This window comes from Miscanthus floridulus, chromosome 17 (genome assembly GCF_019320115.1).
Source record: "Miscanthus floridulus cultivar M001 chromosome 17, ASM1932011v1, whole genome shotgun sequence".
Lineage (NCBI taxonomy): Eukaryota > Viridiplantae > Streptophyta > Magnoliopsida > Poales > Poaceae > Miscanthus > Miscanthus floridulus.
The window spans coordinates 72,842,267-72,861,932 of record NC_089596.1 but is presented as its reverse complement, the minus strand read 5'-3'; the positions used below and the strand labels follow the sequence as shown (position 1 = coordinate 72,861,932).

General features: G+C 50.5%; 3 protein-coding genes across 3 annotated transcripts in view; 2 read left to right on the top strand and 1 right to left on the bottom strand.

Moving 5' to 3' along the window:
- Nucleotides 1-190: 190 nt before the first annotated feature.
- Nucleotides 191-9,216, top strand: LOC136519012 (uncharacterized). Its single transcript, XM_066512682.1, has 8 exons — nucleotides 191-464; nucleotides 568-785; nucleotides 1,428-1,954; nucleotides 2,061-2,865; nucleotides 4,270-4,294; nucleotides 5,807-5,839; nucleotides 5,932-6,149; nucleotides 7,567-9,216. The coding sequence occupies exons 1-8, from the start codon at nucleotides 338-340 to the stop codon at nucleotides 8,875-8,877; spliced, it is 3,264 nt and encodes a 1,087-aa protein (XP_066368779.1). The 5' UTR covers nucleotides 191-337; the 3' UTR covers nucleotides 8,878-9,216.
- A 490-nt stretch (nucleotides 9,217-9,706) lies between these two features.
- Nucleotides 9,707-11,638, bottom strand: LOC136517040 (amidophosphoribosyltransferase, chloroplastic-like). The gene has a single exon (XM_066510551.1). The coding sequence runs from the start codon at nucleotides 11,589-11,591 to the stop codon at nucleotides 9,966-9,968; it is 1,626 nt and encodes a 541-aa protein (XP_066366648.1). The 5' UTR covers nucleotides 11,592-11,638; the 3' UTR covers nucleotides 9,707-9,965.
- A 2,479-nt stretch (nucleotides 11,639-14,117) lies between these two features.
- The window catches only part of LOC136515786 (uncharacterized), a 42,976-nt gene continuing 37,427 nt past the window's right edge, over nucleotides 14,118-19,666 (top strand). Inside the window, exons 1-2 of the mRNA XM_066509282.1 lie at nucleotides 14,118-14,974; nucleotides 15,076-16,188. Coding sequence (XP_066365379.1) covers nucleotides 14,948-14,974; nucleotides 15,076-16,188 — 1,140 coding nt within the window. The 5' untranslated portion in view covers nucleotides 14,118-14,947. The remainder of the gene's footprint in view (nucleotides 14,975-15,075; nucleotides 16,189-19,666) is intronic.

The window sequence follows — 19,666 nt, the reverse complement described above, 5'->3', positions numbered from 1 at the left end:
GCGTGGGGGCCGTACAGCAATCAGCAATACTTGGTGGGACTTGGGAGTGGGGGAGCGGCGCGTAATCATCGTATACTAGTCAACAGCAGCACTTCTTCCTACTTCGCTCCCATTGAGAAGCCTCCGCCCCCGCTGCCGAGGCGGCAATCCACCCGTCGTCCAGGTTGGTTGGTTCGAATTCGAGTTCGCCGAGCGACAGCTTGCGCCTGCCGTTTCTGGTTTCTCGGCTCCGCGTGTCAGAGCAAGCTTATCTCCAGCTTCTCCGGCCGTTACTATTCGCTCTCAGCCGACGAGAGTACCAATAAATCCCCGACTCCGATCCCCCACTCCGGCGACGATGCCTTCCGGCTCGGACGACTACTCCGACCCCCTGCTGGCGCGCGCCGACGCGGCACTGGACTACCGCGGCCGCCCCGCCGACCGCGGCGCCACCGGCGGCTGGAGGTCGGCGCTCTTCATCATAGGCAAGTCTAGCTGCTCGCTCGCTCGCCCCTGGATCGATCTCTGTCTGACTTCGCATATACAGCGACCAGCACATAGTCATCAGTTACCTCGCGATCCATGCAGCGGTGGAGATCGCGGAGCGGTTCGCGTTCTACGGCGTGTCGTCGAACCTGATCAACTACCTGACGGGCCCGCTCGGGGAGGGCACCGCGGCGGCGGCGGCGGCCATCAACGCGTGGAACGGGGTGGCGCAGCTGCTGCCGCTGCTGGGCGGGGCCCTCGCGGACAAGTGGCTCGGCCGCTACCGCACCATCGTCATCGCCTCGCTCCTCTACGTCCTCGTAAGCAAATTAAACCCAAACCCGGATGCCAACTCGGCAGATCGCTTTCACGTTTGTCTCGTTGTTTTTAGTAGTTTAGCTAGCCCTTCGTCCTTCCTTCCTTTGAAAATTCCCCGTCCATGGGCGAGATCTAGGAAGCTACAGGTTGTCTACTAGTGGTACATTGCATTTGAGCCATTATTGTCGCGGCGAGTTGATGCTAAACTTAGTATTTGGGTTCGTCGCGTCACATCACGGACGCGAAACTAGTGCTTGTCGTTGCATTAACATCACCGCTGATGGGATCGTCTCATACAAAACTCAAGAGGAGCATCTATAGCCACCAACTACTCCTCTGGTAGAGCCTGCAGATATTTTTCCCCTTTCTTTCCCTCTTTCAGTCTACAGGTCTTCACATACCTGCTTCGTTTTTTTTTTGAGAAACTCACATACCTGCTTCGTTGTATGCATCTTGAGCTGATGGGCCTGGACTTCCCTAAGAGACTAAGATTTTGGGCCAGGCTTCCATGGCCCTCTATGGAAATCATTGGGCCTTCAGCTATGCCTTCACGTTGTTGTTTTCGTCTCTACTTCGTTGACGAATACTCTGCTTCTGACTAACTGCAACTCTGCCAATGATCACTGGAAAACGAGCGAATGCAGGGTCTAGGCATGCTGGCCTTCTCGACCTTGCTCTCCTCGGGCAGCGGCCACCAATGCACCACCGCCGGGGGCCAGACCCAGACCTGCGCGCCGTCCACCCTGAAGGTGACCTTCTTCTACGTCTCCCTCTACATCGTGGCGGCGGCGCAGGGCGGGCACAAGCCGTGCGTCCAGGCGTTCGGCGCCGACCAGTTCGACCAAAGCGACCCCAAGGAGACCGTCTCCCGGAGCTCCTTCTTCAACTGGTGGTACTTCGGCATGTGCGCCGGCACCGCCGTCACGCTCGTGCTCCTCAGCTACGTGCAGGACAACATCGGGTGGGGCCTCGGCTTCGGCATCCCGTGCGCCGTCATGGCGGCCGCGCTCGCCGTGTTCCTTCTCGGCACACGAACGTACCGGTACTACGTCACTGCCGGGGACCGGGGCCTGTTCGCTCGTGCCAGCGAGGCTTTCGCTGAGTGGCGGAGCAGGCGAAAGGCCCTGCAGCATGGTGATCGACCTGCAGCAGAGGGGGCGCCGGGATTCAGGTATGTACTCTGTCAGTATATGCGGGAGTCTCACAATCTTGCACAATGTGTTCGACGGCAAAACGACATGACTTCACTGCCTTTTGATGTCTGTCGATTTATGCAGTGCTGGTGTCGTCGATGAGGAGCAGGCTGCAGTGAGCAATAATGCAGGCCTCGTCAAGGAGGTCAAGGCCATCATCCGTCTGTTCCCGATATGGGCGACGTGCCTGCTCTACGCGGTGGCGTTCTCGCAGTCGTCGACGTTCTTCACCAAACAGGCGGCGACCCTGGACCGGCGCGTCGGGCGGCACGGCTTGCAGGTGCCACCGGCCGCGCTGCAGAGCTTCATCAGCATCACCATCGTCGTCTTCATCCCCATCTACGACCGTGTCCTCGTGCCGGTGTCGCGCCGGTACTCCGGCAAGCCATCCGGGATCACCATGCTGCAGCGCATCGGCATGGGGATGTTCCTCTCGCTCCTGTCCATGGCGATCGCGGCGCTCGTCGAGAAGCACCGGCTCGGCGTCGCGCGGGACGCTGGCCTCGTGGACAAGCCAAAGGTCCCGCTACCGATGAGCCTGTGGTGGATGGTGCCGCAGTACGTGCTGTTCGGGGCCGCCGACGTGTTCACCATGGTCGGCCTGCAGGAGTTCTTCTACGATCAGGTGCCGGACAAGCTGCGCAGCCTCGGGCTGGCGCTCTACCTCAGCATCTTCGGCGTCGGCAGCTTCATCAGCAGCGCGCTCGTGTCGGTCATCGATAGGGTGACGGCGGCCAGGGGCGGGAGCTGGTTCTCCAACAACCTGAACCGCGGCCACGTGGACTACTTCTACTGGCTGCTCGCCGCGCTCAGCGCCGTCGAGCTCCTCGCCTATGTCTTCTTCGCCGTGACATACAAGTACAAGAACAAAGGAGCCGTACATGCAACTGTTGAGGGTTAGCTAGAGCTGTGTGGTACGCCATACAAAAGTACTACATAGTATAGTCTAGGTGATAAGATACCCAAATAAGAGTGTAAATGTCTTTTTTTCCTCAATTAGGATTTGTGATCGTCCCAACTTATCTTTAATGTTGATTCCCATTTGTATCTGTTGGGAGGGCCATGCGATCATTCAATTCTTAAGCCAAGGTTAAATCAGTAATCAGCAAATCAGCGGTTCATTTCTGAGTTACTCCCTCCATTTTAAATTACAATTTCATTTTATACTTGTTCTAAGTTAAACGTAGCCAGTTTTGATCAACTTTATAGAAATACATCAACTTCTATAATATCAAATTACTTTCATGGAATTTCTCATGAAACATGTCTTAATTGTGCATTTATTTATACTTATAGATGTTAACATATTTTTTTTTCTAAATGCACGATCGAAATTAGATTATGTTTTGTATCCGTAAGTGTATTTTCCGCACATTATTATTATTTTATAAATTTTACCAGAATTTATTAGAAATGACCCATAATTTGAGTTGGGGCACATGCCCCCGCTCCTTGTATATTGGGTCCGCACATGCGAACAATGCTTTCTTCGCTTAAGCCGGAAACCTTGCTTCGCCGACGGCCTCACTTCGCCGGAAACCTTGCTGCTCCGAAGGCCCTCATCGTCATCATCATCATCATCAGTGGCGCGCTGGAAGAGATCGTGCTCGCTCCGACCCCTACCTAGCGCCGGCCCCGGGGGGCGGTGATGATGGTGCCAGCACCAGCACCAGCACCAGCACTAGGATCGAGTATGTAACAACTATCTCTACGTTAGGTTTTGTGTCTGCTTCCGAATCCTATCCGTTACAAGTTTACACCCGCTTTTGTAGCCATGGGAAGAGCAGACGGATCATAGTACTAACAACTGTAAGGAATATTTTGCAGGACTATGCCAAGAATAGGGGAGTTTGCCCCTTATGTGGATAGTACACTCAACAGCGGAGCCAAGGGGTCGGAAGGGGCATGCCTCCCCTAACATATGACAACAATTTTGTTATTAGTATAATCTTATAGTTATTATTTATATTTATTGAAAGAATATAACAAATTATTGTCATTTATACTTATTAATATCTTCTACTCCCTTCGTCCAATAAAAAATGTCATTCTCACTTTCCGAGAAGTCAAATAATATTAATATTTATAGTACATAATTAGTATCATTAGATATATCATCGAATATATTCTCATAATAAACTTATTTACAGATACTAATATTTTCTATAAACGTAGTCAAACTTAAGACCAGTACAAATTCCATAGCGATACTTTTTACGGGAAGGATGGAGTAGATAATACAATCATAGAAAACACAACTAGATAAAATCATCCTTACAAATACCTCCCAAAGTCTAGGCCGGTAGATCTCGCGATTTACCATAGAGCCTTGCTTCAATTACCATGTCGCCTAGCACCGAAAGAATAGAGCCTTAAATTATAGAATACATATAAGAAAATGCGAGCAATTGTGTGAAGTCGATGAATTAATCCAGATGATCGCCATAAAAAACCTAATAGGTTGAGTCACGCTAAGTTTTATAGGTTGTTTTTTTTATCGGTCCCCTCTATGTTTAATTTCTCGCTCCGCCCCTGCCTGTTGCTACCGCTCCATGTTCCACCATGGATGCTCCTTTCAGGGATCAAAATGTTGCTATGTTGTGCCCCTCTTCGAAACTTGAGAAGTTGTCGTCACCTGTAATTCTACTGAAAATTACAAAAGAAGTGATGCTCCGCCTTGATTTGGCGCACAACCTCCGCAGCTCATCCTTGGTCGTTGTTCTTGGTGATGGCACTTGGCACCTCCGCCGCACCGCACCCTATGTACCATTGGCAGGTCACGAAGCGCCATGTCGCATGGAGCTGGCTGTCGCGTCCCTTTGGGCTAGCTACGGTTGATGGGCTTTGGGGTGAACTTTACTGCCTAGGAATGTCGCTATTAGTTGTTAGCCATATTATTTGGTAGCTATTTCTCTTGGTACAAAGTTGCTCGCAAGCTTTTCTTATATAATTACTTGATCATGAACTTTGTGGGTGATCCTTATGGGACTAGCTTTGTAAGGAAGGGTTGGTCTTGGTAAGTCTAGGCTTGCTGGGACCTTATGTTGTATCTTTCTCTTCTTATTAAAAAAAATATGCTTAGACACGGCCACAAAAAAAAATGAACACTGAACCTTTTAAGTTATTCTCCAATGAAAATTTTGGATTGTAATGGATCACATGGTGGATGTCCAAACCCAAATAGACCGCATCCTGAGTGTATTCAAAGCAACTAGGTCCAATTAGACTTTGGGTTATCCAAATATGTTGTCACCTCTGACTATACATGAGTTCACATACTAGCTCACTTATATCTCTAGCTACAAAAAATTGTAAAGTGGTGCATGATAAATAAAAAGAATAAGGATGAATAGAGCATGAATCATCTATGTGAATATAAATTTTTTAAGATGGAACGGAAATTTGTTTAAGTAAGTAAAAGGGAAAAAGAAACAAATTAGTTGTGGGTTGCAGATTAGACTTGAACGGTTGCACCCGCAAACATGTGAATATCTGTCTCTTTTTGTCCTCTTTAAACAAATTTTGTTCGAATTCAAATTCTAGATATACGCAGTTTATATTTATATAGATATAATATTTCTATGCGGGTTTAGGACGGAGCAACCAACTGCCACCTGCCCAGCGCCCACCCCTCCCTCTCTTTCCGAAAGAGCCCTCGCCTCTTCCTTCGTCCAGACGCGGGCCCGCGCCAACGCCTCCGCTGAGAAGAGGTTCTCTCCGCTCGCTCGCACTCCGCGAGCACACCCGCCTCAGTCGCCAGCCAGCCATGGCGTCTGATTCGGGCCCTGCCTCCTCGGACCCGCTCCTCCCCGGCCGCCTCGCGCCGTCCACGGGCGTCTGGAGGTCCGCCCTCTTCATAATCTGTAAGCCCCGCTGCCCCCCACGATCTCGCCGGCGCTCGATCGGCCTCGACCTCGATCCGATTCGCTTACTGGCGGGAGGTGCCTGCGTGCAGGGGTGGAGGTGGCGGAGCGGTTCGCGTACTACGGCATTTCGTCCAACCTGATCAGCTACCTGACCGGCCCGCTCGGGCAGACCACGGCGGCCGCCGCCGCGGCGGTGAACGCGTGGTCGGGCGCCGCGTCCATGCTGCCGCTCCTCGGCGCCGCCGTCGCCGACTCCTGGCTCGGACGCTACCGCACCATCGTCGCCTCCTCCGTGCTCTACATCACGGTGAGCCCCCAACCACGCCGCACCGCTTTCGATCTCCTCCATCTCACCCCCGACATACTTAATCAATTTCCGCTCCGTGCTTGCTTGGGTTATACTCTTTATTGTCATGTGATCGCTGACCTGTCCACGACCACCACTCCGAGCATGAAATTCGGCACAAAATGAGGTGAAATGAGTCCAGAAAAACTCCTGACGGGTTTTAAAAAACAAAAGGTTGTTAAACAAGTTTTTCATCTGGAGGGGTGATGTATAGATTCCGAGAATCAGACAAGAACTGGTGGTTGCTTAGCTGACGCTCATGCACCCTGTTTCATACTTGACGTATTCATGTATTTTTTGGGTTATGTATATTGGTAGTTGTGACAGTAGTGTTCGTATCGTAGCTCAGCAGTATAGCAAGCTCACCGTGCATCCTGTTGTCCGGTCGCCGGACACGTAGAGGCTGACTCGACTCTCGAGCGGCTCGCTCGGCCTGCCCCTGAGCAACCATCCATCCTATCTCACGACTCACGTAACACACAAAAAAAATGTCTCCATTTTCCATGTTAGAACCATCATCCTAGATGCCCATGGAGACGTCTTTTCCTGTGCGTTCTGAATCTGAATTCAAGAGGACTACGCGACCTCCTCATTACGTACGTCTGTGCAACTGCCCCCGTTTTCAACTTGATTGTGTTGCGCTTGCGCATGCGCGTATCTTCTTTGGAGACGTCTTTGGTTTGTTCAGTCGTTTTCAGTGTGTCGACTTCAGCAGAAATCAAAGCGTGTGATTGTATACTTCAGTGAAGCCTGACAGTTCAGAGGCAAAATAGGAGCATTACCGGCAGGTGGTCGCATTCAAATTACAAACGGAACCAACCAAATATGGGAGCAAAAAAACGAGTCACGCTAAGTCTAATTTGGGTAACAAATGTTCTGTTCGAATTAGAAACGGAACCAACCAAAAAACGCTTACAGTACGTCCCTTGGAGATTCAAATCATGTTTCCCCGAGAAATGAATATACACTACCTGTATGATGTCCATTTTCCAACTAAGCGTCAAAAGTAAAAACGTTGATAGTCGTATGGATCCAAACAGCCAAAGGCTGCTGTGATGATATGGCATGCTTCGAGTAAACATGATTCCTGCGAATAGCCTGCTTGTCGAAAGAAATGTTATGTACTGATGTTGGCATGTTTTATGTTTATAAACCAAATAAATTAGAGCGGGAAAACTATGGAAATCGATTTAAAGATGCATATCAATATTATCATGTTCATGTATCTGTGCGAAATTTTACAAAGCTTTGTTGCATGAATCTCAAAACATTGCCCTTTTGTCAAAAGCCACACTTTCACCAAAGTGTGAGTAGAACTAGTACATACTACAGTATGTGCATTCTTCATTTCTTCTCACCCAAATTTGGCAAATGGCAGGGCCTTGGGATGCTGACGCTCTCATCAATTTTCTCATCACCTCAACAATGCCGTGACTCCGCCGACGGATGCTCGACTTCCTCCCTCCAGACGGCCTTCTTCTACGTCTCCCTCTACCTGGTGGCCATCGCCCAGAGCGGGCACAAGCCCTGCGTCCAGGCCTTCGGCGCGGACCAATTCGACGCGACAGACCCCGACGAGTCCGTGTCCCGGGCCTCCTTCTTCAACTGGTGGTATATGGGGCTCTGCACGAGCGCCACCGTGACGATCGCGCTCATGAGCTACGTGCAGGACAACGTCGGCTGGGCCCTCGGCTTTGGCGTGCCGTCCATGGCCATGCTACTCGCGCTCGCCGTCTTCCTGCTTGGCACGAGGACCTACAGGTTCTACGGCTCCCGCGGGAGCAACGGTGGTGGTGCCAGTGCCAGCACGTTCTCACTGGTCCGCAAGGCCTTCGTGGCCTGGAGGAAGAAGAGGTCGCATGAAGCCGGGTCGGTGGAGCTGGGACACGGTGATGAGCTCCCCCAGGACGCCGTGCTCGCGGAAGAGGTGAAGGGGCTGGCAAGGCTGTTCCCGATATGGGCGACGTGCCTGCTCTACGGCGTGGTGTTCGCGCAGCCGCCCACGCTCTTCACGAAGCAGGCGGCGACGCTGGACCGGAGGGTCGGGCAGTGGTTCCAGATACCCCCCGCGGCGCTGCAGTGCTTCCTCGGCGCCAGCATCGTCATCTGCATCGTGCTGTACGACCGCTTCCTGGTGCCCGTGGCGCGCAGGGTCACCGGCGTCGCCTCGGGCATCACCATGCTGCAGCGGATCGGCACGGGGATCGCGCTGTCCCTTGTCACTCTAGTCGTCGCCGCGGTGGTGGAGATGAAGCGGCTGCGAGTGGCGAGGGACGCCGGTGGCGGCCTGGTGGTGGTGGATGTGGATGGCTCTGGCACGTCAGCGGTCCCCATGAGCCTGTGGTGGATCGTGCCGCAGTACGTGCTCCTCGGCGCCGCGGACGTGTTCACGATGGTCGGCATGCAGGAGTTCTTCTACGACCAGGTCCCCGGGGCGCTCAAGAGCCTCGGGCTGGCGCTCTACCTGAGCGTCCTTGGCGTCGGCAGCTTCATCAGCAGCTTCCTCATCACGGTGATCGATGGCGTTACGACGAGGAACGGCGGCACCAGCTGGTTCGCCGACGACCTCAACCGGGGTCACCTCGACTACTTCTACCTTCTCCTTGCAGCGCTCACCGCGTTAGAGCTTCTCGCTTTCGCCTACTTCTCAACGTCTTACGTTTACAAGAGAAAGGCAGGCAATCACTGACCCATGGACACAGAAGCATGCATATCAGCATATGTATGTCACTTTACCGAAGGAGTACAGATGGTGTAGCACTATCGCGTTAGATGGATAGCAGGTAGCAGCGTTCTTAGAGCAGGTATAATAGCAGGCTGTAAGCCGACTAAATGCTGAGGTGGAGAGAGGGGAGGAGAGAGAGGAGAAGTGGGCTGTAAGTTTACAGCCGGCTTAGGCACAAGAACCAAGAAAGTCTGTGAGAAAGACAAGTGAGCTATGTATTAACTGTAAAGAGCTAACCACTGTACGAGTGGGCTGAGAGAAAGCTAAAAAAACCCTTACGGCCAGCAAGCCGGCTGTATTATTAGCCTTGCTCTTAAATGTTTTTGCAAAATATAATGCCCAAGTAGTACTAGTGAGGTCAAGGGGCACAATAATGATTTCACTCGCTGTTGATTCTTCTGGGTAAAAAATTGTGAAGTTGCTTCACAAAGGATAAATTTGTGCAAAATAAGATTTTTAGGGTGCGTTTAGCTAGCAGCCTGACCCCACTGCGCCAGGCCAAATTTATCGCTTGAATTACTTCAGCAGTACTTTTCAGCGAACGAAGAATGTTTCTTGGCCCTGTTCAGCTTACCCCATATTCGGCTTGTTCGGCTTCTTTTTTCAGCCGAACAGTATTTTTCTCTCACAACAATTCAGCCGGAACAGTGTTTTTCAGCCAGTTTCAGCCAAGTTTCAGACCAGGGAACAGTGTTTTTCAACCAGTTTCAACCAAGTTTCACAACAAATCAACATAAGCATCAGCACAATCCAAATTTCAGCGAAACGAACGGCCGAAGCCAAAATTTAGCAATGACATGGATAATTTGATCAGCACTTCAGCAGTAATAACGTGATAGAGAGCACAACGGCACAAGGGCTGACACAACTACCAGATTTTGTCATTTGTCATTTTCTTATTGGTAATCCATCAGTACCATGATAAAGCGCTTCTCATCATATAAGCTACAGCCTTGAGGCGCGCAAAATTGTTCAACACTCCGAACAGAGCTGAATCCAACAACCTAGAAGTACAGGCAGATGAAGCAGAGCAGAGCTCACCTGCTCCCGGCTCACTCCGGTTCGGCGGCCGGGTCGGCCAGCGTGGGCAGCACAGGGTACTTGCGCGAGAAGCACGCGTCGCAGTAGTCCCCCGACTCTTCGCCGTAGATGCTGTGCAGCTTGCCCAGCGAGAGGAAGGCGAGGGAGTCGCTGCCGATCTCCCGGCGCACGCCATCCAGGTCCATCCGGTTGGAGATGAGCTCGCCCTCGCTCGGCGTGTCGATGCCGTAGAGGCAGGAGCCCACAACGGGTGGGCTCGCGATCCGCATGTGCACCTCCCGCGCGCCGGCGTCGCGGAGCAGCCGCACGATCTTGCTCGAGGTGGTGCCGCGCACCAGGGAGTCGTCCACGACGACGACGCTCTTGCCGGTGATGACGCCGCGCACGGGGGCGAGCTTCAGCTTCACGGCGAGGTCCCGGATCGCCTGCGTCGGCTGGATGAAGCTGCGGCCGCTGTAGTGCCAACGGATGAGACCCTGCTGGAACTCGAGCCCCGACGCGCGTGCGAACCCGAGCGCGGCGTAGAAGCCCGAGTCGGGCACCGGGATGACGACGTCGGCGCCCGGGGCAGGGGACTCCTCGGCCAGCGCCTGCCCGAAGGCGGTGCGGCGCTCGTGGACGGCGTGGGAGAACACCACCGAGTTGGGCAGCGAGAAGTAGATGTGCTCGAAGACGCAGGAGCGGCGGGGGCGGTGCGGGACGAGGCAGGCCGAGGCCACCGACATGTCGCGGCGGTCGACCACGACCACCTCCCCGGGCTCCACCTCGCGCTCGTAGGTGGCGTCGATGAGGTCCAGCGCGCAGGTCTCAGACGCGAAGACGACGGCGCCGTTCCGGCGGCGGCCCATCACCAGCGGGCGGAACCCATGCGGGTCGCGCACGGCGAAGAGCTTGTCGGCCGTGAGGAAAAGGAGCGAGTAGGCCCCCGCGAGGCGCTCGCAGGCGTCGCAGACGCGGGCGAGCAGCGGCCGCGACAGCGACGTCGCGATGAGGTGGAGAATGACCTCCGTGTCCGAGGACGTGTTGAAGATGGATCCCCTGGCCTCGAGCTTGTTCCGCAGCGCCTGGTAGTTGACGAGGTTGCCGTTATGCGCCACGGCGACCTGCCCGAACCGGTACCCGGCCAGGAACGGCTGCACGTTGCGCAGCGAAGCGGCGGCGCCGGCCGTGGAGTAGCGCACGTGCCCGATGGCGGCGGGGCCCGGGAGCGAGGCGAGCCGGGACGGGTCCCCGAACACGTCGGCCACGAGCCCCAGCCCGGTCACAGACTTGAGCTTGCCGTCCCCGCCCACGGCGACGATCCCGGCCCCCTCCTCCCCGCGGTGCTGCAGCTTCTGCAGCCCCAGATAGCACAGCGACGCCGCGTCCGGGTCGCCCACGACCCCGACTAGACCGCACTCCTCGCGCGGGTGGTCATCCGCGTCCTCATCCACGCCGTAGGAGAACGGGGTGACGCGGTCGGGCTGGAGCGCCCGGGCCGCCGCCTCACGCCGGCCGGAGCCGCAGCGCAGCGAGAGAGGAAACGGACTCGCGGAGTACCTGAGCTGGTGCCGGTGATGGCGGTCGCTGCCGGCGGCTACGTGGTAGTGGAGGAGTCGGGACGTGCACGTGGCGGCGGCGGCGGCGACAATTCCCATTTTTTGAGATGGAGGGGATTGGGGCGGGCGTCGGGGCGAGGCGAGGGCACGCGCACACGGGGTGATATCACTCTCCGGCTGCGCGTCTAAGGGGCCAGATTTAAATGAGTGCCTGGCTGCCGCTGGATTAGGTCGGCACAATCGTATCTCCTGCCGTCGGGCGGGCGCGCTGCGGTCAGCCGACCAGGACCGCCGTGATGAGTTTACTCGATGCGGACAGTCAATACACTAATACAGAGCCCATGTGTGGGTTTGTTTACTTGGCTTCCTTTTAGCTGGCTAGGAAATAAGTCAGATACCTGAGTTCGTCTTCATCGAGCTAGAATAAACTTGTTTAGTTGCCTGCGCTGTTTAAGTCTGGCTACCATATTTAGTTGTATTTGGTTGACTGGTTTAGCTCAGATAGAGTCATCTCTTTTTTGGTACTTCACCTATTTGAGGCAATTTGTCGAACACGTAGTGAGCGCCCCTTCTCCACCAAGTGAGCTAGCTACACAAGTGAAGTGAGGTCTGGTTTAATTCCTCCCTATAAAGTTTAGTCCCTATCACATCGTATGTTTAATGCATGAAGTATTAAATATAGACTAAAAATAACTAATTGCACAGATTGTAACTATTTTGCGAGATGAATTTTTTAAGCCTAATTAGTCCATGATTTGATAATGTGGTGCTACAATAACATGTGCTAATGACAAATTAATTAGTCTTAATAAATTTGTCTCGCGAATTACTGAGGACTTGTGTAATTTATTCTATTATTACTATCTGAACACTCTCATGTAATATCCGATGTAACACCCCTAAACTTTAGCTCATGAATTTAAACACCACCTGAAACTAGCTGCTAGCCTCGAGCTTGAGCAGAGCAGAGCTTGCTCACTCTTCTTGTACTAGCACACAACAGCTGCGAGAATACAGGTCCAAGAAGAGGAAAAGGAAGCTCTTCTTTGGCGGTGCTCGTTTACTTGAGCTGGCCATCCACGGATGCCTGCAAGGCCACCAAGACGGACTCTGCTCCTCTCCTCGTCCACCCCAATCGAGCATCTTCACGTCGGGACAGAGTAGCGCGATAGAAGCTCTGCTCCTCCGCCCATGGCTGGGGACACGAGCATCGGGGGCCCAAGCTGAGGACGCGAGCGCCGGGTCTGGTGGTGGTGGCCGGGGCCGGTGCCCGTGCCAGTACTGGCGGAGCGCCGCAGCGCCAGCCTCGGCTCCACCGAGCTAGCATCCACGGTGGGCGGGGCGCGCGGTGAGGAGTGAGCTGGCGTCCATGGCGTGCTCCAGCGGCACGCGCGGTGAGGACGCCATGGCTGCGACGCGCGGTAAGGAGCCTGTTCTGGCTGCGGCGCTCGATGAACAGGAGCAGACCGTGCAGGGCGTCCATGGCTACGGCACGCGAACAGGGGCCGTGCGGGGGCGGCTGGCTCTGGCTGCGACGCTGTGGTAGGGCCGGGCACGTGCAGCCCAGGTGCGGACCCGCGATGGTGAGGCGGTGGCACGGAGGAGCAACAGGAGGACCACCATCGTTCTCCTTAGGTGAAAGCTCTAGTTTGGTTTTGTTGAATTGATGAAACCCTAAGTGGTAACCTATTCCTCTAGAGATTATGAGATGGGTAGCTCTATTCCAAGTGGTGGAGCAAACAATGAAGATCATGGTGATGATGGAGTGGCCATGGTGATCAAGTGCTTGACTTTTAAAAGAAGAAAGAGAAAAACAAAAAGTTCAAGGCAAAGGTAAAACTTGATAGGAACTTTTGTGTTTTGGTGATCGAGACACTTAGTGAGTGTGATCACATTTATGATTGATAGCCATACTATTAAGAGGGGTGGAACTCGTATCAAAATACGGTTATCAAAGTGCCACTAGATGCTCTAACTCATTGCATATGCATTTAGATCTAGTGGAGTGCTAATACCCTTGAAAATGTTTGTGAAAATATGCTAACACATGTGCACAAGGTGATACTGTTGATGCAAAAGTGGATCTGCAAACACAAAGGGCTAATACCCGAATCGATATCCAAAGCGTGCCAGTCGATTTGACCTGCTAATCGACAAGGATGAAGAAACGAACACTTTGGTCCTGACAACAGCGATACGCCCGGAAGTCACGGCCAAGAGGTGCTCACGCGGAACTCGAGAATCGCCGAAGATCGCACTGAAGCGATGCAGCTCGCCGAATCAATGAGAACTCGTAAAAAGAAAAGTATGCAAATTGACGAAGTCGCCGAAAAATAGATGCAAATAGGAGTAAAAGTTGGTTTTGATATTGATTGATATATCTTCTTACATTGCCCCTTACTCCATATTTATACCCTGATCTAAAGAGACACAACCAAACACAACTAGGACACCAATCCCATATCTAAGGAAACACGTGACTCTTACATGAATCATACTCTAACTAATATAAAAAAGGAAATCAACTTCTATCTATTTCCCTGTCCGCCTCAATTACGATGGAAATATCACCGTCCTCCTTCCCATCGGCATACTCCCTATTTCATCGGTAGTAGTCTTCAAGCCTTCCTTCATCGGCATATTCCCTGTTTCATCGGCAGTAGTCTTCAAATCTCCTCTCATCGGCATCGACAATAACACCTCTAACTTCATCGGCAACGCCCGAATCCAAACCAACCTTTCCATCGACCACCACCAGCTATCGGCAACTATCTTTACAAGCTGGCTTCCATCGGCTATCAAAGTACACAGTAACCTTCCCCTCACCGATTAATCCACTCCGATCACCATCACGCACAAAAAACGGTGTCAACACATGCCCCCCAATTTCGGAATATAAAACCATTAATGTTCCGAAATTTACTCCAGATAACACTTGCCTTTGCCAGATTATCATAACTCATTTTCCAAGCCAAAACTTGATTTGTTGTCAAATCCAATCAAATCTAATCTTGATTCACGCATTTCAGTAAATATCGCACAATCGCCAATCACTCTTGCCTTGATTATGGTTAAGATACCGAAACAATAACCCATCGGCAAGATCTTAACATGATAATGCTGCCATTTTCAGAATTAAAATATCTTGTATCAATATCCCCTCTAAATCATGATTACTTGTCATCAACTCATCTGTACAATCCCCTGATTACCGTGCGAACAGTTACCATATCCTTCTGAACCGTCTCGACCTATATGTGCGCGACATAGAAATAAGTCCAAAATACCCTTACTCCGGGCGGCTTATAAATAGATTCCTCCGGAACCCTCATTTTCTACCTTCAGCCTCCAATCCTTGGCATTTTCTCTCTCCGGCGGCGACTCCGACGAACAACCACGCGACCCCAACCAAGAAGAACCCTTCTCCGGTGCTAACTTCAAGTTTCCTCAAGACCATGGCCATCAACTTCGACGTCCCCGCGGTTCGCTCCACTTCCATTACCCTTTACTTTAATCTTTTCGCAAATTCATTCAGTTGGTGATTTTCCCCTTTTTTCCTATTCTCTGGATTCTATAACCTTAGGAACTGCGCAACAAATTAATTATCCCAACCGATCAGCCGCACGTCCAATGCCTCGGACCAATGGGCAACCCAGATCCAACCGATCTGATCAATGCAGAGGTTAACAGAATCCCCTTTAGAGCCCAAAATTTCTCTCTGAATTTGTGGAAAGACACATTCCGATCTTGGCCCAAAACCACCAAGGGGTGGAAAGACTGGTACTTGAGAGTTAATAACTCGATGCAAGTATACTGGGCAGAACGAAGATTAGACCAATGTATCAGGCTCTCTATTGCCGATATGCAGAAAAATGAATCAATGATAATTGCAGCCGCTTATTTCTGGTCAGATACAACCAATACTTTTATGTTTGGACATGGCCCAGCTACTCCTACCCTTGCCGATGTCCACATGCTTACTGGCTTGGACATCTCAACTGCCGACGAAGGCTCCATCTATGGTAGAAAGCCTGAATATAGAGTGAATACCCGTAACATCGGCGGTTGGACAGGATACATTCAAGAATACCAGAAAACCGGGACACCTAGCCAGAGGGAACATGCCACATTCCTGAATATGTGGTTAGAAAAATTTATCTTCTGTGGTCGATCAGTAGGACCAACCAACGCCTTCCTCCCTGCAGCTGAACTTCTAGCTAATGGCGCAAGGTTTCCTCTCGGCCGATACCTTCTGAGCTCCACTTATCATCTTCTTCACCAAGTGTCTCAGAAGCTTCTGCTTGGCGAACCCATCGGCAACCTGGGAGGCCCGTGGTGGTTTATCAACATGTGGCTGAATGCCCATATGCACAAACGTTTGCAATGGGACTTTTTTGCTCAACAATTCCCACGAGAAATTGCTGAAGATTATGTGCTCGGGGATGATGAATCGGCAACACGCTCACCCCTCAATTTTGGTGAAGCCATAATCGTCCTCCCTGGAACAGAAGCCAACGAAGACCAAATCGGCAGATTCTTTCAAAGCTTCTATAATGGTCTCTCTCGTGATCATAGGGCCTGGGTACCTTATATCGACGAAGAAAACAGATTCCCCCTTCTTTTCAACTTTGCCGATGACACTCTAAATCAAGATAATGAGCTTATGATGGCTATCATTACTCCCAGGGCAATTCCAGTAAACACATTTGGCAGCGGGAAAAACACCAACATTACATATGAATTTTACAACCCATCGGCAGTATCCCGCCAATTAGCTTTTGGGCAACTGCCAATCAAACTCTGCTTTGCCGATGTGATCAAACCCAGGGACACAATCACCTGCGGAACAGACTGGAACAAGGTAGTACAACTTTCTCCTGATGCCGATACCATAGATGTCGATATATCCACCTGGACACCAATCTCTTTCATCACCGAGTCATACAAGCAATGGTGGCGAGAGTGGAAAGAGCAACTGTTCGCGACTTCTGTTCACACATATCGGCACATGATCGATTCTGAATATGCCATCCCTGACGACGCGGTAAATTTCCTTTGAACTCCCTTCTGCTTTTCCTTTCATTTATCAGTAACTGATTCCCTTGTAACAGGTTAATAACCCAGCACCATCGGTGAGCAAAAGTGGGAAACCCTTCAACCTCCGTCCTGTTTCCCCAACATCGCCGATCGGCTACAACGCTCCTACCTTAGCCGCTTTGACCCGCCAGAAGATTCTTACTAAGACCACCACTTCTAAGTCCAAATTGGCTACATCCAGGGCTACCCCATCGGCCGCTGCTACAACCTTGGTCAAAGCCTTTAAGGTAACAACCTTGTTTATTTTCACTTATGCCGATCACAAACTATATTTAACCTTAATCATCAGGGGGTAAGAGCTGCTACGGGATCGTCATCGGCAATTCCGCCGACATCAAGCACCACTCCTTCAGAGGTAGCTTCTTGACTTTACATTTTACCTGTTAAATATCATATCTTACACTTGTTTTGCAGCAACAATTGGGTACATCGGCAAACGTACCAGATGCCCAAGCTTCACAATCAAGTGTCGATGCCCCCCAGCCAATCGTTGCCGATGTCCAAGCAAAGCGCAAAGCTTCAACAGATACTGAAGCACAGCCAAAACGACAAAGGTCTATGCCGATCCCTACATCTGCCCCAATGCCATCGGTCATCATACCTCAAGAGCCCACCACCGATGAAGTCACAGAGGATATCCCATCGGCAAGCTCAGCCGATCCACACGACATACTCCAAGTTGCTTCCTCCAGTCAAGCACAAGAAATTGCCTTGAAACAGGTAGACCGATTAACCTATCTGATTTTACAATACTCATACCTACCCCTGATTGATCTCCTTATCTTTCTTTCAGGAACAAGATTCTCCGAACAGCCTATTTTCTTTTGCCATTGACATTTCTGACGACGATGGAGAGGAAACAAGTTCTTCCCTTGCACTGGGAACAATATCGGCAGAGACTAAATCCAAGTTGGAAGCCCTCCTGAACTTGCTACAGCAAGGTACCGCCCAGCTGGTAGATGACTCGGACCCCGCAAAGGCAATTTTCAAAACAATTCGTGGCCAGATCCCTGCCGATGTAGAAGAAGCACTTTTCCCAGCAGCTCACTTAGAAAGTCGCCAACTGCAATATCAACGGGCTGCTCAGCGCATTGCCGATAGAGCAGCTCAAGCTCAACTTAAAGGAGAGATGCTACAACTGAAACAAATCGCTGATGAGAAGCACAAGGGCATCGTCAACTTGCAGACTTCGGGTGCTGCACTTAAGCAGAAAATCTTGGATCTATCGGCAAGGAAGGCAGCTCTATTGGCTGAATTGAAAGAAATCGATGCAGCCTTAACTTATGCTCAACAAGAAGAAAGCCAGCTACCCAATGCCGTCAAAGCCCTTCAGCAAGAAAGAGACATCCAAGCTCGCAAAGCTTTAGCCATGAAGAAGAAACTCAAGCCTGTGGAGGGTGCTGCCGATGACGATATCAAAGAAATGGAAGAAGCCGACCAGATTCGCCTGCGTGCGATATTAGCTATCCAATCCTTGCTGAGCGTGTAATCTTATTTATTGTATCGGTACTTTATAAGACATTGATACTCTTGCATAATTCCAGCCGATAGTACTGTTATCGGCACTTATACTCTTATGCATCTGTCCAGATACTAGGGTAATATTTCTTTAAATATTTTCCATTTAACGCTCTGGGAAACACAACCCCTTCGAGGGTTTCTAAAATATATGCATTACCAGGAATAGACTGATTTATCCGATATGGACCTTCCCAATTAGGAGACCACTTTCCAAACTTCGAACTTTTAGTCCCAATCGGTAAAATCAATTTCCAGACCAGATCTCCATCGGCAAACTCTTTTACTTTCACCTTCTTGTCATACCATCTAGCTACTCTTCTCTTATTTTCTTCAATACTAACTAAAGCCTTTAACCGATGACCCGCCACATCTTCCAACTCATCTTTCATAAGAGTATTATACTCATCGGCTGTCAGCTGATTTTGAGAACGTATTCGTCTAGAGCCAACCTTAATTTCCCAAGGCAACACTGCATCGTGTCCATATACTAACTGATAAGGCGTTACTTTGGTTGCGCCATGGCATGACATCCGATATGACCACAAGGCTTCATTTAATACTGTATGCCACCTCCTAGGATTTTCTTCAATTTTGCGCTTAATGAGTTTGATGATCCCTTTATTAGAAGCCTCAGCTTGACCATTAGCTTGAGCATAATATGGAGAAGAATTTAAAATTTTAATTCCCATACCCACAGCAAACTCATCAAATTCTCCTGATGTAAACATAGTGCCCTGATCGGTAGTGATAGTCTGAGGAATACCAAATCGGTAAACAATATGCTCTTTCACAAAATCAATCATATTGACCGATGTCACCTTTTTTAAAGGAATTGCCTCAACCCAATTTGTAAAATAATCGGTAGCAACCAGGATAAATTTATGTCCCTTACTCGATGGCGGATAAATCTGACCAATGAGATCAATAGCCCATCCCCGGAACGGCCATGGTTTGATTATAGGATTCATAGCCGATGCAGGCGCTCTTTGAATATTACCAAACTTTTGACACCCCTGGCATCCTTTAAAATACTTAAAACAATCTTCAAGAATAGTCGGCCAATAGTACCCATTCCTTCTGATCATCCATTTCATCTTGAAAGCCGATTGATGTGCCCCACATACTCCTTCATGAATTTCACCCATCAAGCTTTTCGATTCATCATTGTTAACACATCTGAGTAAAACTCCATCTATAGTTCGATAATATAATTCATCATCGAGGAGCACATATTTGGTAGCTTGGAACCTTATACGTCTCTCAACTTTTCTACCTGGATCCTTTAAATAATCGACAATCTCTTTCCTCCAGTCATCGGTATCAACTGCCGATGTTAGCACTTCCTGAATAGGCTGATACCCTGAAGCATGCTGAGCTAGTCGATTAGCTTCCTCATTATGCAATCGAGAGATATGTTCAAGACGAAAATCTCTAAATCCTTTCAATAATTGCAAACACCTTTCATAATACGAAATCAAGGCTTCACTTCGGCATTCATAACTTCCAGCCAATTGATTTATAACTAGCATAGAATCACCAAAGATTTCAACAACATC